The 25,856-nt window shown below is 45.0% G+C and overlaps 1 protein-coding gene across 1 annotated transcript; it reads left to right on the plus strand.

The window, feature by feature from the left end:
* Positions 1 to 516: 516 nt before the first annotated feature.
* zswim7 (zinc finger, SWIM-type containing 7) lies at positions 517 to 24,613 on the plus strand. Its single transcript, XM_035432619.1, has 6 exons — positions 517 to 854; positions 2,509 to 2,530; positions 5,894 to 5,996; positions 20,290 to 20,394; positions 22,593 to 22,725; positions 23,538 to 24,613. Exons 1-5 carry the CDS (start codon positions 779 to 781, stop codon positions 22,707 to 22,709), a joined length of 423 nt encoding a protein of 140 aa, XP_035288510.1. The 5' UTR covers positions 517 to 778; the 3' UTR covers positions 22,710 to 22,725; positions 23,538 to 24,613.
* Positions 24,614 to 25,856: the final 1,243 nt, after the last annotated feature.

A 25,856-nucleotide genomic window follows, 5' to 3' on the forward strand; every position in this document is an offset into this window, starting at 1 on the left:
CAAATATGTGTAGGCTAATATTTTATGTCATGTATGTACAGACACATTAGATCAGTAATTAATGTTTCATATTTTTGAAGTTGCAATGTTCGTACACGCGTATTTTGACCAAGAATTTTAAATACTCATACCCATTTTGTTTCTGCTAGGGGGCGCCATAGGCTGGGAACGTGCTTCCATTTTGGAAACCAGAATCACTGTCTGCTTAAGATTCATGAACAAGACCATTGTATTTACTTACACGGTAGTTAGCTACGTAGGTGTTCACTGAACTGTACTGAACTTCTTATGTAGTTCACTGTAGGTGTCGTACATTTAGCGTGACATTTACAAACCTGGCACACAGGCTCAGTGCACTTCGACGTTTAAGTTGTAGTGCTGTGATTAGGTTTCAATGTGAACTACAACTACCAAAATCCCATTCGTGACGTGTACCCCTTCTACGCTAACAGTGCGCGCGAAATTTCGAGGGTTGGAGACAAATCTGACTGACATGTAGCTTGTGAAGTTGTGTGTTTTTACTTCGTTTATGTTTTTGGTTACATGAGCTAGCGATGTGTATTGCATGTAATCATATAGTAAAACGTCCATGTAATGCGTTTAAGCTAGTTGCCAGACAGTAGTAATGTGATGTGGTAACGATACACAAGTGAAAAAAGTAATGGTTATTATCTCGGTTAGTGATCTTTGCTAGAAAATTGATGCCATGTGTATTTAGCTAACCTTAGCTAGCAGGCGTCCTCTTGATTCAGGGAACTCAATTTCCGCAGTGACAGAAATGTCTTCATATTTGCCAGCAGTCGCCGAACAACTTTTAAGAGACATAAGGAAGGTTTATCAAGAGACATCACAAAGTGAGTAAGAACGAACCATATGCCGCAACTTTACACAACACAACGTTAAGTCCAAACGAAAGTATCGATATTATTTTAAGTTAAAATAAAATGAAAGGATGAAAAGGTGAACTTTTAGTAAATGTCATTCACAGTGAATAGCGCCTTTCATCCATTAAGTGATCTCGCGGTTGGGAGGGGATTTTTATTTTTAATGGAGTTTTATTAGATGGTGATGTCGCCAGGGAGCGTCTTGCTCTTTGCAATAAGTATGATGAAAAATGACTGCAGTAAGAATGGGCATTGGTTTAACATACAAAATGGCAGAATCTTCTACAGCGTAGTGTTCCTGTGACAAGGTGGGGAATTGGGAGTATCCACACGGTGCCTTATGCTGCTAGGGTGCGTAGAGACAGGGAAAAAGCCTGTCTATTGAAACCCTCCCTGGAAGATGCTATGGCCGTGTATGCGTCACCCCATTGAAACTTGACAGATAGCCTCCTGTCCCACTACACTTTTTCCTGTTTCACTTTGTCTTTCAAGTCATTTAGTACGGTAGAGACAGCTGTTCTTGAGCCTTTTACATGAAGCAAATAACTGTTGTGACTGCAGACAATTTTATTGGAAGTATTCTTGGTGTACATTCACCTTAGAATTGATAGTTTTGTTTTTTTGTTAATCCATGGAGACAACGAAAAATACTTTTAAATCAAAAGCTCTTGCTTGTAATTTATGTTGTAAAGCATTTATGATTATACTATTTTTTCTTCAATATGCCATAAATCGTACTGTTGTTGGTTCTTTGTTATGCATTTGGCTAATCTAAAGCCAGACTTACTTGGAATCAGTTAGAACAACATTTCTGATATCAACACATGATTTTCGCAATGTGGAAGTTGTCCGCATCTGTGATCTGAAGTGGTGAAAAAACCCTGATTGGCAATACCATAAAATAGCCACAAGGAGGGGCTCTAAGCCCATGTTCGACAAGGCCATGCATTTACTTTTCGTCAATAAGATTTCAACTTTAGAATCTGAAAAATATGACAATACAGTATCACTATGTTTCTATTTCGAACTATAACTATTAACATTTCATGTAATTATTCCTATGGTTGACATTTGTGTTAATTGTTTAATTCTAAATGAAACTGTAAATTACTTTAAAAAGCTATAACTGGATATGAATTATGCTGATTTATATTATCTTTCTAGCACAGCTTTTTTTTAACGGTACATTACATAAAATGCGGTTACAGCTAGACTTGCTTGTGAATGGCGACATTACCCTGTTACATTACAAATGCTTCAGTGTGTAATTCACAGTCTGTGGGAAAAGATACTACTTCATGTACAGGCTGTCTAAAACATATTTTGTGCTGCTCATACAGACAGTTTTTGTTGACAACTGACATTATTACAGCATTATGGAGAGCTTTAAAATGAGAAATTCATATAATAATCTCTACTATTTTGCTTCATATTGTTATAATGTGTTTATTAATTTTCTTATTTACAGTAGCTATATAAAAGCAACAGTTTTTTTTTACAGCATGGCCAATTCTTTTTCAAATTCTAAGTCCTGGGAGATGGAGTACTGGAACGTTTCTGAAGGAAATGAGCCCTGTATTTATATGGATGTTCATCTAATTATACCTTTTAAAATTCTTTCCAGTTCCTGATGACCTCCTTCTGGCGTGAGTATGGCTTTATTTAACTATACTATGTGGATAAAATATTTTTGGAAATGTTGTAATATGGATCGTAGTAAACTTTGAAATTAGCCTTTTATTAGTCCCAAGACCATTGATATTTGCAACATTCAATCGCTTCCAAAAGGACTGTGGTAAATTGCCTTAGCTCTATTCGTAATAGTGTCTTTTTCCAAAGGTGGGTCCTGAAATGAAGTCTTTAGGTTAAGTCCAGTACGTTTGAAAATCATGAAACCATGAAACAGGTGCCTAAGACTTTTGCCCAGTACTGTAAGTTTTGGATGCTTCCTCAGTACCAATATAGCACATACATACGCGTGCTTTTGTCATCATTTTTCGGATTCAGGATCGTGGCTGTAACTAATCAGGAATGAGTAAGTCTGTAGGAATCCAGAGCACAGGAGTGTGTCCGTTTTTGCCTTCAGCTTTCTCCGAGTGCCCCTTCGTCAGCTACTGTCCCAGGTGGGCTAGCTGCATGTCAGCCTCCTCCCAGAGGAGCCCGTGCACACTGCACTGCTGTCTGTCTGAAGCCCGTTCCCAGACACCTCCATCCAGCATCCCGTTTTTCAGAGCCCTACCCTGTCCTTCCCTGCCATTTCTTGCCCTTCCCTGCTCTTCCCTGCACTTCCCTGCCCTGCCCTTCCGTGCCCTTCCGTGCCCTTCCCTGACTATCCCTTCCCTGCCCTGCCCTTTCCTGCACTTCCGTGCCCTGCCCTTCCCTGCACTTCCCTGCCCTGCCCTTCCCTGACTATCCCTTCCCTTCCCTGCCCTTTCCTGCACTTCCGTGCCCTGCCCTTCCCTTCCCTGCCCTTTCCTGCCCTTCCCTTCCCTTCCCTGCCCTGCACAGCCACATCTCTTACTGTAGATCTAGGTCTCTGATGACGGTTTCCATTTATTTTTGCCCTCGCTGGGGATCTTCCATTCAAAATACGCTTTACTTCTCAGTGTCATTCATTTGCGCAGTTTATAACGTGCCTGGGTCAAATTTTTTGCAATATTTCATTTCTTTACACAAAAAATAAACAGTTGCAGGTTTCTGGCAGCTTTAAAAGAAGCAGGCTCAGTATTTACACTGATGTTCAGAGCAAATTTCTAGCGTATGCTTACAGATTTTGGTGAGTAATGTTGACAGTACCGACAATACGTTCACAATACTGTGGGACCTGCTGGAATGTTTTCAAATTTTAGCTGCGTCTAAAGAGTTTAAGTATTTCGCCAGCGTCTGGTCTATAGTACGTATTATGTAGTGCATACTGTATGTCGATTCTGCAGCCACTCAGCAGATTGTGGTAATTGAGCAGCAGGGCCCTACATTGATGCTGGCACACAGTAGCCATCACTGCACACAGCAGTGTCCCCTGGACCGCAGTGCCTGAGTGTACATTAGCAGAATGTGCTGTCATTCTCGGGCCAGGCCATAAAGACAGCCAGCCATATATCAGGCTGGATCAATGGGACCGGTGGTGATTAATATGGTGTGTTTTCCTGTCGCAGAACCGTGCCATGGCTTCATTACGTACAGCAGCCTCTGCCGGTGAGGCTGTACTGAGCCAGGGCTGAGATGTAAGCTATCACCACCTTCGCTGAGGAAGACTATGGCCCAGTCCCCTGAAACATTTGCGTCACATCTGTCAATCTCGTCAAAGCACCGGTTGTTAAACTTTTTAATACCAAGACCCAAATTGGAAATACTTTTTTAACATCAGGTCCCAAATCCGAAATCTTTTGCCGTTTAGGGACCCATCAAATGCACATACTAGATCAGCCTATTCTGGGCCTCACCTCATACAGTACGTGCCCCGTCGGCCATTTTGGCTCCCGAGTCCCGGCCCATATTTGAAGAAACGCCGCTTTACAGGCTAATGGGGTGGAAAATTCTCACGGGGGTAAAATATAATCCTGTCAATCGTGTGGTCAGACATGTCATCGTTGAGTTTGCATCGCATTTCTTGGAAAAATAAGATGTCAGCAGAGCTTTGGGTTGTGCCTGAATTTGTGGTGAGCTGTTGCCAGCGATAAGCTAGTTGGCTGAACGGTTTGCTAAAAAAAAAAAAAAAATCTGCAATGTCAAATGAGGCGCACACTTTTAAGACCTCTTGTACATAATATCTTGGGCCCGGTCCCACATTTTTATTAGCTTATTACCAAACATGTAAACCTGCTCCCGTTTCTAAACTGTCCTAATGAGTGTCTTCATTGGTGTCTTTACGTTAGCATTGTCCTGGTAACTGAGTTCTCCACAGTCAAATTTAGCATGAAGAATAATTGGTGATGGCAGTGGGTCTATATGAAAGTGTTGAGGAAAAGTGCTAGTGGGAGGACTTCCAGGTGGCGGGTGGCCTTCTGTGTATCATTCAGTGGTGACTGGTGGTTCCAGGGGTGGTGAGCAGTTTATAGGCCATTTCCTGCTCTGGACAGAGATGTGGCAAAGAGTTAGAGTTTTACTGCATCGTCACATCCTGTTACAAGGAGGAGCCCAGTTCACTCTCACTCTCCCCTTCTTACTCACTGCTTTGGACTTCTGATCCTGTAAAATAGTGACACCAAGCAATTGCACTGTCTTTCTGGGAAATCAGGCTCGTGTCTGTGAATTGGATGCTCGCTCTTTTATTTTTCGTTTTTTTCCTCTTAATTATTGTTTACATTTTATCCCCGAAACTTACCCAATGAGGCTGCTGTTTGTGTTTAACCTTATATCAGTATGCCTTGATACAAGGCTCTACAGTGCTCCCGTTTTAGGAGCATTTGCTCCTGAAAAGTGATGTGCGCTATCGGGAAAAATAATTTAGGGAGCACAAGTACTCATCGGAATTCATGAGCGTGCTCCTAAATTTTTTTTTTCATTTTGAAAGTGCATGTGCTCCTTGGAAAAAATGCTAGCCTAGAGCCCTGTGATATCAATGTGCCGTACTTTTCCTGTTGACACGTCGTAGCCAATTTAAACAGCTTCTTGGCGATAAAGCAGATTTATGCTTATTCCGCATTAGTTGTCAGTTGACGCAGCGGTTAAAGGTCAAACTGTCGTAACCACAATTCGTTTTAAGTGACAATTTTTGGTAAATTATTCTGAAATACCTCAATAATGGGAAGTTCAGCTTCAGCTTTTTTTTCCCTTCATTTTTGTGGTTAGTGATTACACAGCATCCTGACCCAACCATATATCTAACCCAAAGGGTGTCTTGCAAGTTACCAGACTTTCTAAAATGTCTTGGTCTGCTGTTTGACAGAGTCAGAGATAATGTCCAGACCAGTTCTGGTGTCGCTGTGCAAACAGCACAGTGATTTTGTCCACTAGGGGGCGCTTGCCTCTCAGCCGTTGGGTTGACTGGGTTGTCTCTTTCCCGGCAGGCTGAAGTTTGTGTTCGGGCCCTCGGCCCTGCAGGCCCTGGACCTGGTGGATCAGCGCTCCGTCACCTGCCTGTCATCGCCGAGCGGGCGCACTGCCTTTCAGGTAAAAACCGCTTGGGCCCCGCCCACCCCTATCTCAGAGCCCGTTCCGCGCGTGGCCTGCCTGCTGCCGTGCCTAATTCTGAAACGCGTTCAGGTAACTAAACCTTTTCCCTCAGTGGCCCACCAGCTCTCTGCTTTTCCCTCAGTGGCCCACCAGCTCAGGCTGAAAACCTGCTGTGTGTGTACTAGGAACGAGGCAAAACAGGCTGTAAAATAGAGTTCCATTTTTGAGTTTTCTGTTAGGAGCGAATACTCTTCCCTTGGAAATGGGGACTTGGGAGACAGTAGACAGTGGCATGGTAAAAGGCCAGATGGGCTTTGGGTTCAAACGCTCTTCCTTTAAATAGGAGCCCTTGTTAAATTATGGTTTTGACATGTATGCTGAGTGCATCATTTCTTAAATCTCTGCATCTGCAGGGCAGTGGAAAATGAAAGCCGTCAAATTCAAAAAAGGCTGCCAACAATAGAGCTACAGTAACCGACTTCGCTTTTCCGGTTAGCTGACTTGCTATTGGCAGTCAGGCATTTTGAGTTCTGCCATTGAGGATGAGGCGCTCTAATGTGATGAAGGACAATAATTTGGAACGGTAAAGAAAAAAGACTTCTGAGAGCGCCAAATCCAGTTCATTAGAAACAGCATTTAATGGCCTGACTGCCTGTGCAAGCGGTTTCACGGCCCTTCAGTCAGCGACGTGACGGGCTGGATGCGGCTAGTCGCTCGGCTGCAAGCTTGACCTTATTAGCGGCGTTTGATGAGTATCCCTGAAAGGGCTCGTTTCCTGTCGCGGGGCCCGGGTGTCATCCCGCTGGCGTCATCCGCGAGGAGGGACCGGCGCTCGCCCGAGAGGGGGGAGGGGAGGCTAGCGGACGCAGCGCTAACGGTCGAGCGGCGAGCTAGCGCCGCGCTGCGCGCGGGGCTCTGGCTCCGATCCCGGCGGTTTCCTCCCCGCTGAAGCGGGAAGTCTTTCCGCAGCTCCGAGGAGACCCCGGGCTCCCGGTTCTCTCTCTCTGTCAGGGCCGTTCAGTGGGAATGTGGTCGGAGGACGCAGATTTCCCGTAAACAGCCCCTCATGCGGCACATGGTTTTATGAAGCGTTAGCACGGAACGGAATTACTGACAGTGGAAAAAACCTGAATACAGGAATCAACAATGACCCGCTCTTTGAGGTCAAGTAATAAAATGTTTTTTTTATTTTTTTATTTCACAGCTCTAATAGCTATTTTGAATACTGTATTCACAAATGGTTTGATGATGGAAATATTGCATTCATCATCCTGGATATTTCTGCAGCCTGGTTATTGTATATTTTGAGTCAAGTTGACATGGCATACAATGACAATTAAGCTCTTTGAATAGAATATTTTTTTTGTCCCTGTACAGGGTCAAGTAAAATCTTGTTTAAAAGCATAATGGAGGTGAACGCACAATCAGACGTCACAGTCGACCGAACAAAGCGGGCGAACATGACAAAGCCGTCACTCAACCGTCCCATGGAAAGAATAATTGCTTGCCGAGCTTGTTCACTTAGACACAGACAAGCCTGTAGACAATTGCGGGGCAGACCTTTTCTGTATGTGCGCGATTCAGTTGCGTAAACATAAGTTGAAGCGAACGGCGAACCGTGTTGCTTGTGCTTCACCTCACAAAAAAGACGGAGGAGGCAGTCCGCGAGCGAGATAAAACAGCGGCACTTCCTCTGGGATATTTTTAATGCGGTACGTTGAGTTGAGTTGTCTTTGCGTATTCCCCGCTCCCTGAAGGATACGGAGCTAACGGCATAGCAGATGTTTGTACGTAGGCCAGTTAAAGATTGAGCGCTGAAATGTTTTTTCCGGTTTTCACTAGATAATGTGGGCAGCCGGTGACGTCACGGACTACCTCGTGTTTCGTTAATTGCGTATGTCTGGCTAGCGCAGACTGGTTACTGCTCCGTCCCTCCCTTTGGCTGATGCGATGCTTCAGAGCTAACGGCCGGCCGGACCGTGTCAGCGGCAGTGTCTGTAGATTTATCTATGGGCTTACCCCCATGACTCTCTTCCCAGGAGATGGTTTGCATAGTTTCAAAATCCCACGGACAATGAACTGGGCCTAGCCTTCAGTGCTATGCGGTGTCAAGTTTTATATAGCGCTACACATGTCATTTAGAGCAATGATATGTATTGTAAAAAAAAAAAACTTTTCCGGGAAGTTATGCTTCTGAACCCCATCGAAACCCGTTCCCTGACTTTCATAGAAGCTTCAAATTGCAGGTGATGACGTGTCTGTGGCTGACCCCAGTTCAGTTTCCCTGAAAAATTCGAACTGTGTGTATGTGGGTGCACGCACATGTGTATTTTAATGAGTGTGTGTGAGTCTGTGTTAATGCATGGTTGTTAATGTGTTAGTTTGTGTGTTAATGTGTGTGTTAATATTTGTGTTAATTTGTGTGTTAGTGTGTGTGTGTCTGTGTGTATTTGATAGTTTGTGAGTGGCTGTGTTCGTGTGTGTGTGTGTGTGTGTGTGTGTGTGAGATTCCCGTGGTCCACTATTGTCTCAGTTGTGTTCATGATATGTCATCACCAGTCACGGGGCACTTTTATGTGGCGTCTGCTGGGATTTCCTCATTTTGTAGTTTCCCAAATACCCCCCCGCCTCCCCCCCCCCCCCCCCTTTTGTATGACCACAGTCTGTGGGGAGTGTCTTTTATTATTCGGATTTAGCCACAATGCCTTTAATAGCTCATTGTTTAATCACAATGACCTCAGAAGCATTTTTCTAAAGGTCATGATTAGTAAGAGAGAAGTACCTAACATAGACGAGTGTGTGTCCAAATCGAGCAACTCCCACTGCTGTTTATGAACATCTGGCAGGAAGTACAGATTAAGTAAATATGTGCAATGCTGTTTTGACAGCTTTCTAAATGTGACTAGTTTTCAGACCTGCTTTTCATCTTTATTTATTTGAGGTCAACATGCACACACATGCTTAAATTTTTTTTTTTTCCCCCAGTGTTCAGTTCAGTGTATAGAGATAAAATGCTTTGCGATGTGGCTACTCTTTCCCAAGTTGCAAATCAGAAAAAAGTTACAAATCAGAAAAAAAGAAGTGCACTTCTTTTTATGATATGAGTGCATGTGATGTCACAAAACAGATTATGTTCCTCACACTCATTTAACCAACACTCATTTGCATCTAACAACACGTTCGCATCTAAGAGCAGAAGGTCACACATCTTCACTAAAACTCTACATATATGAGATTCACACTGTTACCTGCTCTATTCTCTGTTTGTATTTAGCAGACGCCTGTATCAAGTGCGACTTCCAAGCGCATATTACAAGGAAGAAGAACAGTGCTTTACCATGGAAATGAGTGGGTTTATGCGATTATGATGCTTAACTCTCTTGCTTAACCCTTTTTGAAGAGTAGGTTTTTTGGGGGGGGGGAATTAAAAAAAAAAACTCTTTCAGTTACCAGTAGTGACTGTGACATCAGCATTAGAACATTCTAATAACGTATTTGTGATCTCACACCTTAAAGGTTTAATTTCAATTCTTGCCAGAAGTTCCAGTCACTCTGTTGCAGCCTCTCTGTCAGCTGCCAGAGAGGGAGAGACAGAGAGAAAGAGAGAGAGAAAGTATGCCTGTAGCGGTGCACTGCTGTCATTGTGTTGACTTACAGTGTATTCCTTTTGTCATATTAATGGAAACAAATACGGCGCATGACAGACATGTTCCTCATGTTTCATTCATCTGATTTTTGTCATGACCTATTGTGCTTTTCTTTTCCTGTGTGGAAATAGTTTGGGATTATCCAGTCATGTGTTTGTTAATACAATAAATTCTGAACACCTGCGATCCCAACGCCCCCAATTCAAAAGTTCTCGAAAAGGAGTCGTTTACATAATTCATAAACTCAGTAGAACTTTGTTAAAGATAGGTTTGTTCAGCCAGTAATGCAAATTTTTGATTAAGCTAGTGTTGTGAATTCATTTCTGCTCTTTTGAGTTAGATTAAATTCAGGTAATGTTTAGCACAATGTTTCAATTTCTGTTGGTTTTTAAAATTCAGTAAACATTCTAGGGATGCTCCAGCCATGTCAAACTAATGCACTGACCAATCCTTAAAACAGCGATTATCTGGAGTCAAATCCCTGCCATGCTGGTGTCAACTGTGACGTCAATCCGGATTGATGCAAAGGGCAACGATCTGATCCAACTGATACAACATGCAAAAAAATAGATCTGTATCATTATGAACCATAGCAAAATATTTATTTAAATGTCCATAATCTTAAGGTGATTTGTTCTGCAGTGACACTGCCAACGTCATTGTTTACGTTTCCTCGACCTCATCATCAGTGACGCTAATGCTGTTTCTCCTTCTGATAAACGTAGCATCAGTAAGTTTTCGCGCTCTCGCCCTGATTTTGGTTGTGTACGTTGTAACGGGATTGTGTTGGCCGGATCATGCGTATTAGTCGTTTCTTATTATATCGGATCTTTTGGATCGTATCGTAGCATCAATTGTGATATTGCCAAATATCGAACCGTTGCCTCAAGAATCTAAGCCTGAACCTGAGGTTTATGACCCTAATAACTAGCTGTTCTTCAGGTAAACCAAGATGACATCACACTTCAATTTTCATTCTCTTCACTGAATATGTATTCCAATGAATAATGGGTGTGCTGTCCTCTGTCAAATGGACAAAGGAACTATTCTCAGTCCTTTCAGGCCATCATAATTATAAATGGAGGGAATAGTTCCTTAAAAGAAAGGGAATCTTTCTCACTGAATGTACAACCATTTTATGACTCAGTTCCGCGCCGCTGAACACTGGCTGGGGAGCGTGCGGTTGACAGATGTAACTGCTGTTAATAAGTGACAGGACGGGGGAGCGAGCTGAGAGATAAGTGAAACGAAGAGAAATTAAGCAGAGCGCCGAACCGTGCTGCGTGCGGGTGTGAGAACATGCATGCCACTTCAGAAGGAATTTCCAATCTGCTGCACGTCATGCTGAGAACAAGTACGGAAAACTCAAAACAAACGTAAATTTTACGGACCACATTCTGGTGACGTAGTTGTATACACGCAGTGGTGGAAAAGCTACGGTTGGGCATTGGGAGGGAGTTTTTTCTCCCAGCCCCAGATACAAGACACCTTGTGCTTGCAATGGGATAGCTTACACAAACTCCTGGAGGTCGTGAGTTATCACATTCGTTGGAAATATTTTCCGGAAGAGCCGTGCGCCGTTAGGGTTTATTCTTGGGGCAAGCACTGAAGGAATGTCAAGATTGCAAAAGACTAAAGAGTTTAATCATTTCTCACGAAAATTAGCTGTGCTTGCAGAGGTCACGCTGGTAATGTTTGGGGTTTTGACAGATTGCATGCAGAGTATTTCTTTGAACTAACCAACAGCGTTCATTTTTCAGTGGTTAAAGTGAAAGGAACGAGTTGGTTGTTTAAGAGACATATTAACACACACAGGGTTCCCACTCGTCCTGGAAAACCTGGAAAGTCACGGAAAGCACCTGGAAAATTAGAAAATTTACAAAATGTCCTGGAAATATTTGTGAGGTCCTGGAAAATTGTGGGCTGGGCTATAAGTCTAGCTATTAAACAGTATATTTAGAGCAGAGATTGCATATTTTTCTGTATTTTTCTCTGCTTTTCTCATTTTTATTAGCTGCTGAGATTACATGGCAGCACAATGGTCTCTGCGTGGTACATGGCACAGATTTAATTTACTTTATGCATTCTGCAAGTAAATATGAAAGATTTGAATGGTTATGGTACTTGCACATTGCCCCCCCCCCCCCCCCCCCCCGGCTCCACCACCGGCTTTGGGCTACCATGTCCATGTTTCATGTGTGTAAGTCTAAGTCATGGAAATTGTCCTGGAAAATTATTTCTTAAAATGAGTGGGGACCCTGATATATATTGTATCAGCTTGTTGAGAGTAATGGGTCATAAGTTGAGATAATTAACTACAGTAAATAGGACAAAAATTAGAGACATAAAAAGTATAGACCTAATTAAGTACTTATTATCATTTTTGATGTGTTTGGTTAATTGGATTGGAAAAAGACTAAGTTCATCAGGTAGGACTGATTTTGTTTTGCCCAGCAATTATGGGATTCTCCTCATTTCTCATGTTTCCAGATTCTACTAAATTGATTCCATTTAGGCAACAGTGCAAATTCTGTTCACATTTAAATACACCTACAGTAGCTAATTAAAATGCACCATTGTTACAGAGACCATTGTAGATTGGGTCATTTTTTTTTGCCGAGCCCACGAATAGTCCCATAGCCAATCACAGATCTTATACGTGGTCAGCCCATTTAAAGCTACAAAATAGCTTGTAAATTTCAAGTACACGTAGTTGCATGTACAGTAGCCTGTGGCAAACATGGGCCTGTAATCAGCAACATTAGATTAAAGTAAACATCTCATGGTAAATACAAATACTGTCATTCCAGAATCCCCACATGCATGTTATCTGAACATACAGAGCACTAATTCGCCTCATGCAGGCCTACTATAGCATCCATTACATTACATTACATTACAGGCATTTGGCAGACGCTCTTATCCAGAGCGACGTACAACAAAGTGTATAACCATAACCAGGAACAAGTATGACGAAAACCCTAGAGAGAAGTACCGGTCCAAGTACAGGGAACAACCGCATAGTTCAACTTGGACCCTGATGGTTAAACTGATTAACACTAACAACGAGAACGGCAACAACGCTATCTATGGAAAAATAAAAATACAATTAGTCGTTAAGACAGGCGCATCGACTAAGTCGCATCCGTTATCTATACCTGCTTATCCTGGGCAGGGTCACGGTGAGTGCTGGAGCCTATCCCAGCGTGCATTGGACACCCTGGACAGGCTGCCAATCTATCGCAGGGCTTTAGTTTTATTTATTTATTTATTTATTTATGACCATATGTTCTGTGAAGGTAACAACTGCTTTGTGTTATTTCTCAAGACTTTTTGCCTTTTCTGACGGTGATGATGAAATGTGGATTTGTGTGCAACCACATAGCCAGTGAGACATGGGCGGCAGTTCCCTAAATTTGAGGTGAACATCAAATATAGCATGTTAACACAGATTTATTTTTGTTCAATTTATTTGATCTTTCGGTATAATTCCTAAATATCTTCTTTTTTTTTTTGTGGAAAAATATTACCTTTTCAACAAAATCTTTGTCTGTGAAGTTGCAATAGTATGATTTTTTTCCTCACAATATAGCTCAGTAATGTACATGTATCGCTTATTTTATGTAGCCTTCTTTGCTCATCTGTATCAAGTTTGTGAATCATTGTGAGCAGGGCACTTTATCTTTTTGTTACTAATAGTCTGGGAGATGGTGACGTCATAGGTGAAGTGAGAGATGATGACATCATAGGTTTAATATCTTGTCTTACACCCCAGTGTTTAATAAAAAGCAGCGGGTTCTCATAGCAGGCCTCCGCAGCTCCTCCAGAAAATCCGTCCTCTCGGTGCGTTTTTACTGAACTCGTTGAGTTACGCTGACACTAATGGATGAGATGGCCTTTCCCTGCTCTCGAAGGAGGCGGTGTCTGCCTACAGCGTGGCATTAATAACGCAGAGCGAACTTCTGACAGCCAGAGCTGATCTTTCACTTGCTGACAGTTTAGCTTCGTGTAGTATAAGAGCTGAGTTTTTTTGTACAGGTTGTTTTAAAGCCCACCAGCTGTACGGAATCTGTTGCGCATGCTTTCACTGTACAGGTGTGTGAACTGCACCCTGGGCCATTCAAATGCTTCAAAGGGCAAACCTGCACCTGGGAACACGAGGCATGGAAATCACCTTCAAAGGGTCTTTATGATTCATGTATTCAATCGATCCAGCAATAAAGTATTTTTTTTCTCCAAATTTTGGTTTTTTTTTTCCTGAGAAAGATGTGGCACTGCTAAATGTACTGGAATTCATTCAGCGGAAAGTAACCCATCAATTTTATGGGGTGTTGAAAGCAGAGGATATTGAACAAGTATGAGAGGGGAGTGCTTATCTGCGAACACAGCGCCAAGGCTGGGTAACTGCACAAGGGATCATCTGTAATCATTACATTACACTACAGGCATCTAGCAGAGCGACTTACACAACTTTTATATTGCATTTACGCAGCATCCATTTATACAGCTGGATAAATACTGAAGCAGTGACGGGTTGGGCACCTTGCTCAAGGGTACCACGGCAGTGTCCAACCCGGGAATCGAACCTGCTACCTTCAGGTTACAAGACCAGCTCCTTACCCATTGTACCACTCTGCCGCCCGCTGCGCTGTAATCGGTTTGGTAAACTAATAAGCGTGCTCTGCCGGGGAGGGCCCTTCAGAGGGGCGGTGGACACACGACAGGAGTGCGCGGTTTCATCGCCCCGCGCTGGAGAAGCGACTCTCTCCCCCCGTGGATGAAAGCCGCCGTTCGGAGGGGATAATGAGCGTGACCGGGGGGGTCAGAGCGGCCAGTCAGACACCCGATATGCGGGCGCGCCCCGGCGGCACAGGGGGGGAGCCCTTGTTCCCCACGTGGGGGTCGTCGTCGAGGGCCACGTGGTGGGGGTAGGGGTGGGGTGGAGGGCGCGTGTTTATGCTGGCGGGAAGCGGAATGCGCTGCTTGTACCGGGACCGGGGGGAGGGCGGGGGGGCAGTGAAATCACACGCAGTCTTACACACGTTCTGCTGCACCCCAAAACCCCCCGCTCTGAAATTTAAAACCGCAACACCCGCCACCGCCATCGGAGGGGTTCCCTGGAAAATGTTCTGTGGAGCACGAGTGTGCGGCACAGTCGCCGTAGTGAACGCGGCTCGGGACCCTGGCTGAGTGTGCGGCACAGTCGGCGTAGTGAACACGGCTCGGGACCCTGGCTGAGTGTGCGGCACAGTCGCCGTAGTGAACACGGCTCGGGACCCTGGCTGAGTGTGCGGCACAGTCGGCGTAGTGAACGCGGCTCGGGACCCTGGCTGAGTGTGCGGCACAGTCGGCGTAGTGAACACGGCTCGGGACCCTGGCTGAGTGTGCGGCACAGTCGGCGTAGTGAACACGGCTCGGGACCCTGGCTGAGTGTGCGGCACAGTCGGCGTAGTGAACGCGGCTCGGGACCCTGGCTGAGTGTGCGGCACAGTCGCCGTAGTGAACGCGGCTCGGGACCCTGGCTGAGTGTGCGGCACAGTCGGCGTAGTGAACACGGCTCGGGACCCTGGCTGAGTGTGCGGCACAGTCGGCGTAGTGAACACGGCTCGGGACCCTGGCTGAGTGTGCGGCACAGTCGGCGTAGTGAACACGGCTCGGGACCCTGGCTGAGTGTGCGGCACAGTCGGCGTAGTGAACGCGGCTCGGGACCCTGGCTGAGTGTGCGGCACAGTCGGCGTAGTGAACGCGGCTCGGGACCCTGGCTGAGTGGGTAGGCACAGTCGGCGCAGTGAACGCGGCTCGGGACCCTGGCTGAGTGGGGAGTTCAGTTGTGCTGTCAGCGGGACTTTTATTTTTTGTGGGCAGACAGCTGTGTGAATGTTTCTGTAGGGGACACTCAAAGATTAGAGATGCCCGTTCAGGAGAGTATAACTAAACGAGTTATGTGTGTTTTACATTGCAAATGATGGCGTGTGAACAATCTCATGTTTCCCTGTTGGGTTACTGAGTATGTCTTAAAACCTTCGTTGCATTTATATTTGGAAACTTGATACTGTGACAGAATGGTTAGCATGTTGCTCTTCAATAAAGACCATTTATTCCCTGAAGGATCTTACCTGTACTTCTTTCACAAACAACCAGTGTCGGACATATGCTGTATTCAGTCTGTTCACAGTGCTGTTTCTCATGCAAGTGGCCTTGTTGAGCAAACAGATGATGAAATGTCCTTTTTTTTTTGTTTTGTTTTTGTTTTCTGTAGTTTTATGTGTGGAGTCGGGGGCAGGAGTGGACCCCTCTGTGGGGTTGAAGCGGAGGCCTTTGTGACGCTCAGCTGAGCGGGGCGTGCTCTGACACGCATGCCACAGTGGCCACGCCCCCTCCGCTGTCCCCACAGGCACACATCAGCGGGGTGGGCTGCAGTGGGCGGGGCTCCCTCGGGGGAAGTCCGATGTGTTTCCCCAGTCAATCACCGGGTCAAAGGTCACGACTGCTCCCCCCCCCCCCCCCCCCCCCCCCCCCCCCCTCCAGATGCTGGCAGAGACGCGCACCCTTCTCCCCAAATTTTTTTTCCGCCCTCTTCAGACTTGCTGAGAATATGGGTTTTGTGCCGTATGAGTTCAGTGAAGTGATTACCGAACTGATGCATCCCACCCCCAAACCCAAACACATTCATACATCCAGACGTCCATGGATTGCTCACCGTCGGGTGCTTCACCCTGGCGCGAGCAAGTATAACCAGAGGAGCAACTTTGGTAAAGGCAACAACATTTCTCATGGTAAATCAAGTCGTAAACAGTTTACATGAGTCCAGGTACAACTTGTGCTCTATTTCAGAGTCCGATGTGGCAGAGTTCATTTTACACTGAACATTTTGATTCTGTTCACTTAACGTCCAGTGCTTATATTTACCCAGAAGCTGTGCGAATAAGTTGGTCTTTCTTTTAGTCGAGCAGAACAAGCTGCCATCAGCCAGCTTCCGAAAATATGTTTAGGCAGGGTCTCTGAGCCCGTCCAACTGTGTGTTTTGCTTTAAGACGGCCGGACCGCTGGGTGTGTGATTTACTGTAACTCCACGGTTTGATGAAGACGCATCGCTCTCTTGCTCAGCGCCTTCCCACAATCCCTCTGGCCCCTTGGCTCCCGTATCGTCCATTATAGCTGCTGGCCTGATGTGCACTGACCCACAAACCTCCTGGGCCGTGCCACTGGATTCTCCTCAGAGGTCCGGGAGAGGGCAGTTTTTCGTCTCTCCAAAATAGTGCGGTGAGGTCACAGCCAGGGCTGTTATCTTTATTTTTTTTATTTTTCCTTTTTTTTCCCCCAGCTGACGTTGAGTGAAAGTGTCGCGTTTGATTTAGTGGTTTCCCTTGTGACTCCTCCTCCTCCCCCACCCTCATAGGTGTTTGGCATCATACAGTATGACTGGAACTATGAGCTGTGTTGGAACACAGTTTCAGATTCCCATACATGTGTTTGTGTGGGCAAAAACAGACGTTGTGGAACATTCTTCTTCAATTGCTAAAAGGCTTGAGGTAGGGGTGGGTATGATGAGTTTGTACTGTTGCCAGTCAAATTTTTAGCCTCAATAGACCTATTCATGCAAATCATTGAGATCATCCTTGAATTTTTTTTCTGGAAAAATACTCCTAGTATGAGTAGTTTCCCAGAAATCCTAACTGTTGTTTCTAGCTTTAAAAAAGTTGCTATTACCTGTAATGTTTTTTTAAACTTATGGGATTTCATGACATGGGCTTGTGATGGTATAGCAGTGCTGAGATTCTGCAGTAACCATGGTATTACAGTATTGTCAATATAACTGCTCTGCTATAAAATAATCAATATTAACATGTAGGCTATATACCCTTACTCTGAAATCATATCACCCAATGTTTCTTGAATGTGAACTACATTAACGTTCAGTTGTTCAAACTAACTTTGACTTCTCAGTATATTCAGAGAAACTGAAAAACTGATGTCAGGCTTACATGCGCAACTAGCAAAATCATTTCTTTATTCACCAATTTTATCATGGTACCGTGATTGCTCTGTTTATTAACTGCTTATTAACTCAAAATGATACAGTTTGTACCACCCAAACATCAGCCTGTCTCGAGGCATGGTCCATAATGTCTTGGTCGCGCCATCAGAACCATCAGGAACAATCAGATGGAGCTCTTTCAGCTCTCCATTGTGATGTCATTAAGGTGGTATGGACTCTCATTATGTGCTTCTTTAACATGGCTGTCTTTGGTGGTCACCTGTTCCTAATGAAGTGCCACTTTGACAAACGAGGCATTTATTTTGTATGTCGCCCTAGTTGATAACTTTGAGAAATGACATGGCCCGAGACTCCGGGGGAAGAATGTGTTACCCCGTAAATAATGCAGTGCGTTCTGCCATCTTAGAAGCATTACTTACGCTGATGAATCTGATTTATCCGTTGTGCCCTGTCAACATCACCCTAATGATATATCTGTAGGAGACAAAGTTTCTCTTTTGATAGGAAAGTACAGCACAGCTGAAGTTTAGGACAGGATATTTAGCTTAAAAACAGGGGTGCAGTAACATTGTGTACAGTATTTTGAGTTTGAAAACTGCTGCTGTACCATATTTGGGGTTTGCCTGCGTGAATTCGCTGTCAACTCTTGGCTCGCTTCAGGTACAGGTGATCTGCAGGTAATACTGGTAATTTTATTCATTTTTAAGGCTGTTAAAGTAAGGCATTTCCCTGGAAATGTTAAAAGGTATTTTTTCATCGAACTGGTAATATATAAAATACATCTCCTACTTATTCACTTTATGATTTATTGCAAGAGCACAATACAGCAGCTCTTTCTTTATCTGTTTTTATATACATGTGTTTATTTAAATGAAATAAAAAGTTTTTCATTTGTTCTCAGCTTGTAATTAAGTAAACAATAATGCTGCATAGTAAGCCCATTCCTAAGTATTCAAGGCTCTTCATTACAAAAACATTAGTAAGGTTTACTCATTTGAGATAACATTATCCTCCTCTATCACTTGTTTACATGGCCAGCTGTTGCTCAGGCATAAAGTAAACAGTGGAGGAGATTAAACTGAAGCTCCACAGAAAAAGGTGTGTTCATGGTTTGGGAGCGAGCCCTGGCTGTGCCTGTGCTGGCTGGCCGCCTGTGCATATTTCTCACCAAGCATACCTGCATGTACTGTATGTCTCCCAGTATTTACAGTATGCACTAAGTATACTGTATTTTGCTGAAACCGGTTTTGTCTGAAGATTTCTTGTGAATGTTTGGCAAAGCCTTGCCCTATTGACTGTACACAATGACTATTGTACCTTATCGGACCTGTGTTTCGTAGTTGTTCCAGTGACCTTTGGTATGCACTTATTGTACGTCGCTTTGGATGAAAGCATCTGCCAAGTAAATGTATTGTAGTGTACAGAGACCATATCAAACATTCCCGGAAGTCACGCTTTTCACAGGCAAGGGGAAAGTGCCAACTGCAGCTTTCACCGATTTTATCCGACCGTTGTGAATGAAAAGCGCCTCTGCTCATCTCGGTCCGTGTGTCACGTCAGCCTCGTGCTCTAGGACACACGGGCAATGGCGGCACCCTGGGGAACGGGGGAGTGCGATTACACCACTCATTACGCCCGTACGAGGCTCGTGAGAACTCAAAGAGCGCCTGGATCCGGAGCGTTAGCTGCAGCGCATCCGCTCTGAACTCCAGTTCACCCGCCGCTCACATCTGGGCCCGCTGCTGCTCCGTCAGTCGGTGAGTTTCCCGTGAAGTGCGATCGGAAGGACCGACCGACCGACCGACCGCTGCAGAATGACATCCACGTGCTCCCTTCCGGAACACTCCTGCCCACCAGAGGCTCTCTGTGCTGCACTTGTGATGAATTCCCTGAAAGCTAAAGAACGTAATGAATCATATGATACTTGCGCTTTGCCTCAGCGCGTGGGCGTTGTTTTTTGATATAGGATGTTAAAAGTCATAACTTAAAAAAAAAAACCAGATGAGCGCGAGCAACGATAAATCCACATTTTTTGGCTGTGCTTTTGATCTCTGACGCTTTGCAGATGATCGTGCGTTTCTCCGTAGGCCCTGCTGTCGTATTTGAAGGGAAACTCCAGCCTTGTGCCGGCTGAAGGATCTGCCGGCCTCCGCTCTGCGCCCACTCGTATTTTCCCAGGCACGCTGTCATCAAGTGAGCCGACAGTAGGCCAAATTTGGTGATGTGCCAGTCGTAAATAAATCAGGTGGTGCCAGGAGGGAAACTACTGGCAAAGTTGAGACATGAAGAAGGGCTCTTGAAGATTTGCATCGGCCACCTTTGCTCTTTTGTACTCATATTTGTGACAGGGATATTTCAGCATTCGGCGTTGCTGGTGGAATAGGACTGCAAATGAAAAGCGTGATGGGGGTGTCAGTGTTGCAGTCAGTCTTAGGCGTCTGTGTCCCGCTAAGCTAATTTCTCACTTGGCTTAGTTTTTTAAAAATATTCTAGAGTTCAGAGGTCAAATGCTGTGAAGCTCCTGGCAGTGTGAGTGTACGGGCTTTCAGCCGCTGCTTGTTGTGTTCTGAATGCCGCTGGCGGTCACGGTGCGTTGTGTCACGTGAGTTTGCGTGTGCCGTCTCTCTCTCTCTCTCTCTCTCAGGTGATTGGAGGGTCGGGACGCCCGTACACCTGCTACACCTCCTGCCACTACTGCCCCTGCCCGGCCTTCGCCTTCTCCGTCCTCCGGAGGAACGACGGCCTGCTGGTAACCGCCGCCCACTTCCTGTCTGAGACGCGCGGCGCCCTGGAACCGCCCCCTTCCGCCGCGCGGCTTTCGGCAGCGCCGCGACCGCTCTGTTCCCGTCAGTCCGCGCGGCGGAGAGGAAGCCCGTGGGGCGTCTGCTCTTCAGCACGAGGAAGAAGAGCGGTGCCAAACCTTCCTGAAGCAGCCCTGCAGTAGGCAGGCTAGCTTACAGACGCGGCTCTGTTGCTTTGTGGTTGTCTGCGTTCAGTATTCAAATAGTCACAAATGTGATGTTTTGTCATTCCAGGCGAATCAAGGTTATCTATTCATGGTAGCTGCTATTCCATCACTTATCGTGCACTATATATTGGGCAGTATAATAATATATATATTTATAGCGTATAATATTATCTATTTCCAGAAAAACTGCTAAGAGTATACGCACTTGTCAGACTGCTTCAGAGTAGAATACTTCTTTATGGTTTTTTGACCCAAACAGATTCTTTCATTATCGACAACTATATATTATAAAGTCAGTTGTATAAAAATTCAAAAAGCAGAACACGTATATTTCAAGAACTGTGCGACGGAGTCATGATGCTTGTCGTCACGTGCTATCTGTGCCACACACATGCTCGTGTTCTCGAAGAAAAACAGAACACTTCAAAGATGTCGTTTTTATCGTTTCCTGCATCTTCCCATCCACTTCTTGTCTTAGTCATTAGTTTATTTATTCTTTTGCTCAAAGGGCATTTGCAGGAAATGTAGTAGGCTCTTGGAGTCTCTGCTGACTAGTTTAATGTCATATTGCCCAGTGAGCAGGATGTCTGCTTCCTCAGAGGTAGAGCTGCAAGCGGATGGCTTGATCTCTCATTGGTAGTTTCAGTGTTTCAAACAGAATAGTTTTTTTTAATATAATGGCGTTTTAGTTTTTTTATTTTTTTAACACATTTCTGTGCAAAATGTTTAATTTATTGCTCTTGGACTTCCATCCTTGGCCTGTTCTATCTCTCTGGCCAAGTGGATTCCCCACAAGTACAGCAGTGCTCTTCCTGATTACTGCAAATTCATGCAGCAGACAGCATTCATCCTCTGGAGAATGACTCTAAAATTAGCGTGCTCTTCTGAGAAGCAGAAAGCAGTAACAATCCAGCGGTTTCTCGTACCGGAGCGGCATCCAAACGTCCTCGAAGACCTTATTCTTGCGCAGAAACATTTCTCATTTAATCTTATTTGCGGATGAGTGACACCGTCGAACAAGAACCAATTGGATTAACCTGAGGCAGACTGACAGACGTTGGGAGGCGTAGACGGGCCTCATTCTGAATTAGATGTAGACCGTTCAGTCTACCCAGAGGCACTGAACGTCAGAACCTGGTATTGGTATTCCAGTCCCCGCCGCCGTCAGCCAATGAAATGCGCTCGCGCTTCAGGCGACGCGCGTGGCGAAGATGAGGGTCCCCTGCCGGCGTGCCGAAAACTCCGGACCCGGTACCCGGCGAGTGTCAGTGCTGCGGCACGGACTGCAGCGTCTGGCGCTGACGTGGCTGAGACTCCTGTCTGGAGGGAAGGGGGGGGGGGGGGGGGGTTGAGCAGTCCTTTAGGGGCTGGGGAGGGAGTGTCTTAGAGGATCCTGGAGGGAGGGGTGGAGGGGGGGTGGGGGGATGGGGCAGTCCTTTAGGGGCTGGGGTGTGAGTGTCTTAGAGGATCCTGGAGGGAGGGGTGGAGGGGGGTGGAGCAGTCCTTTAGGGGCGGGCGTTGGAGTGTCTTTTAGAGGATCCTGGAGGGAGGGGTGGGGGGGGCGGTGGAGCAGTCCTTTAGGGGCTGGGGTTGGAGTCTCTTAGAGAATTCTTTAGAGCTGCACTGCAAACCGTGCAGTAGAAAGTTCTCCTGTCCCTCAGCTGTTCTGTCTCTCCCTCTTTCTCTCTTTCTTACTCACAGTTTATCTCTAAATATCTAGACATGTTTGTATATCTATGTCTATCTCCGTCTCATTAAAGCACTCCTTTTTTCCTCATCTATATCACTGTCTTCCTCCTCCAGTCCCGATCTAGTATCTCCCAAATCCTCTCTGCTCCTCCTCCACCCCTCTCCTTTTCACTGCCCCTCTACCTCTCTCTCTCATGCATATACATACACAGTAACCTGTTGATTAGAGAACTGTTTATTTTTTTTGTAAAGCTCCGTAACGTTCTGTTTCTTTGCCCGCCCCCCCGCAGTGTAAACACATTCTGGCTGCCTACCTCTGCCAGACCATGGGGCTGTCCCAGCAGGAGGTGGTCAGCAACCAGCAGATGTCTGACATTCTCTCTGGAAAAGCAGGCCGAGGCGCGTAGGCCCCAAGCCCCGGAGGTCAGTGCTCCAGCCCCCAGCCCCCAAACCCCCCACCCCGCCCCCACCCGGCATCCCTGGAGTGCATGCTTGCGTTTCTCTTTTCTCTTTCCAAAGCCAGGGAGGTCAAACCTGTTTTGCGATCTTTCAGAAAACATATTTTGACTGTTTGTTTTTCATGCATAATGGCATGAGTGCTGCTACAGTATAATCAAATAACAACATTTAAGTCACTAACTTGCCAGAACATAACTTATTTTTTTAAAACGATGTTAAAAATGAGCTGCTTCCCTCGCCATGGAATCTCTGTCTTTGTGGGGAAACGGATCGTCGCCTGTGCGACTTTTAGGGTGGGGTTGTTTTTTTTTTGTAGTATTCGTACAATAAAACAAACATACTGTACGCATTTACTGCTATGCACTGTTATGGGATGAGGCATTTAATGAAATGTGTACTCTCAAAACGTCTCCGTTTCAAACAGCAGCCTTGTGGCTTCAAAATTCCATCGCAGTTGGGGACTCGAATCGCCAGGCTGACGTTCCCTTTCCGCCTTCATAAAAAACCCGTTCGTACTGTAAAACCTAAAAGCTTTATACCACGCTGTAGACAAGACCTTGGTGAAGAAAAACATGTAAAAAATCTCGTTGTTCAGATTAGATTAGATTTCCCTGTGACTTTGAGCAATGACCTATTAACATCTGAAATGTTTCGCCAGTGAGTTTTTCTTGTGATCAAACGTGTAGTAGTGCAAGCGCAAATGCTCTCGAACAGTCAAGTGAGCCCAGATGCCAGTTTTAAGAGTGCGGAAGGCCCCTTTGTGATGTGCGTTGCAGGCAGAGCGGTCCGCCTCCCGGCTCATCCCCGGGTGGGTCGCTCGGCGAGCGGGCGCTCCGCGTCGCTCCCAGCAGCCGAACAGCTTCTTCACGTCCCCGCGCCGGGGCGGCTCCGCGTCGGGCTGCCATTTAAGGACGCCTTCGATTCACGCTCAAGGCCGCTAACGCTGGAATGGTTTCCTGCACTGCCACCCGGGTAACATCCTTTTTGAGTCATTTGGAAATGCTGACTTGGCAATCGGATGGCCTCCTGGAACACATTCAGCTGTTTCAGGGAGGCCTGATGATTCACGCAACTTATTAAATGTGAAGGCATGTGAAAGATGATTGGGTGATAATGGTCAACAGACGCTTTCATGATGAAAAGCTTTGTCAGGTACTTGTTTAAACAGTCTGCCTTGAAAAGATCATTGTTTGGTGGTTTGCATTTGAGAAATCTTCTATATTTTACTAGACCTAACCAGGACCCTAAATTTTCGTTCACAATATTGGATGTTTAAAAATTGAATGTCACTCACTCCTTTATAAATATAACCTGTTAACATTTGTTTAGTTGTTCTACCTGATTGGTCAGTCTCCAAAAATTGGATACATCCCCAAAAGATTTAAGCTGGCTTTTTAATTGGTTGTGTATAAAGGAATCATTTTTGCAGGTCAGTGTAGTGTTTTGTTGATGCAGCATTAGTTTTTCGCCTGAGTATTTTGTCTATGGCCATAAAAATGTACATCTGTTTCCTGAGCTTGTGGTTTCTTTCTAGACATTTCTGTTTATTTAAAGATGACACTATCATGCTACTGCCAGCACTGAACAACTAAGTTGTCAAATCCATTCTGTATTTCCATGGAATTTTTTTTTGGGGGTGGGGGGGGTGGGGGTTATTGCATATATGGATTGTGTGATTGCGAGTGTTCGTTACCTGCTCAATGTAGAATGCAGTCAAGACTGTTCAAACCGTAACGTAATGCTAATGTTACTGCAGCTGCCTACTTGAGACGCATCTCTGCAATGTTTGCAATTTCATTTTTGTGATTACGTGACAAAAAAAATAAATAAATCAAGTGTCCAGCTATGTGAATCTGGAGTCACTCTTCTGAGTCAGCTGTGTCTGTGTTAAAACTGGCCACTTTCCCATTGCTTCCTGTGAAAATCATCAGTTTTCTGGCTCTCCACTCACAAGCATGTGTCTTATAATGGTTCACCCTCAGGACTGAGGGGAGGTACAGTGGATGTGTCAGACCATAAGAGTCTAAAGGACCCAGTACCGCGTAGGGGACGCCTGGTTTTGATTGACCCAACCAGCGAGTGTCGTATTAGTCATTCAGATTAGTCATATTACTCGTTAAAATGAGCCATTCAGATTTTCTTCTGTGGCTAAGATGTTAATTGACATTTTAAAGCAAAACACACAAAGGTTTCACATTGCTCATTAAGATTAGTAATTCAGATTTTCTTCTGTGGCTGAGTTCCTGATTGACATTTTGAAGCAAAACGCACAAATGTTTCTACTCAAACATAGCTTTTTATTAACAAAATAAGTCACCGTACATACAATTTCCTTTGTTAAATAACAGTACTAGTTTACAGGTACGCTAAGCATGTTGCGGTGCGACAGTTAACCTTTGCAGAGAATACTAAACACTGATATGTGACCCTCAGTACACACTTTGTAGTGACAAATAATACTGTAACATGGTAAAAATGTCATGAAAGCCATTTTGTATTTTCCCAGTGGTCTGCATCCCCCCCCCCCCCCCCCAAGAACTACCAAAAAGGCAAACTGATTACCCCACAAAACATGCTTGTAGCACGTACAATGAAATGTGCTGCAAGATGATTCTTAATACAGCGCAGTACAGATGCCTGTTACATCTGCGTTGGAGTACACTGGAGGTCGCTGTACTCATTCTGAATTGCGTTCTAGCCCTTGGGTTTATGTGGGGGCGTCTGCTAGCTTCATCAAGCTGATGGGGTTAAAAATAAATATCATGAGGCAGTATGTTACCAAAACACGAGGCTTCTTTTGAAAATGCCTACTTCAGCCTTGTAAAAGCATTGCAATTGTCCCATAACATATGTTATCGGTTTTTTTTTTGCGACGGTCATGAATCCATTCTTCTTCATCAACCCACTTAACATCAATGAAGTCAAGGAGCCACTGTCAGTCATGCTGAGTATGGTTGGAAATTACACTTTAGAATGATTGCTACAGGTTCATATAAATGAAAAGTCACAATTAAAGGCTTATTATGCAGGATTTTTAAACTTGAAAATATAAAATAATCATGATCAGTCTTATCTATGGTGCACTGACAACATCT

This window comes from Anguilla anguilla, chromosome 9, assembly GCF_013347855.1.
Source record: "Anguilla anguilla isolate fAngAng1 chromosome 9, fAngAng1.pri, whole genome shotgun sequence".
Lineage (NCBI taxonomy): Eukaryota > Metazoa > Chordata > Actinopteri > Anguilliformes > Anguillidae > Anguilla > Anguilla anguilla.

What these genes read in the sequence shown, in the direction of transcription:
- zswim7 (XM_035432619.1), top strand. Translation starts at nt 779, where the DNA reads ATGTCTTCATATTTGCCAGCAGTCGCCGAACAACTTTTAAGAGACATA. An exon ending in CCTGATGACCTCCTTCTGGC is followed by an intron (nt 2,531 to 5,893) that starts GTGAGTATGGCT and finishes CTTTCCCGGCAG; the next exon opens with GCTGAAGTTTGTGTTCGGGC. An exon ending in GGAGGAACGACGGCCTGCTG is followed by an intron (nt 20,395 to 22,592) that starts GTAACCGCCGCC and finishes GCCCCCCCGCAG; the next exon opens with TGTAAACACATTCTGGCTGC.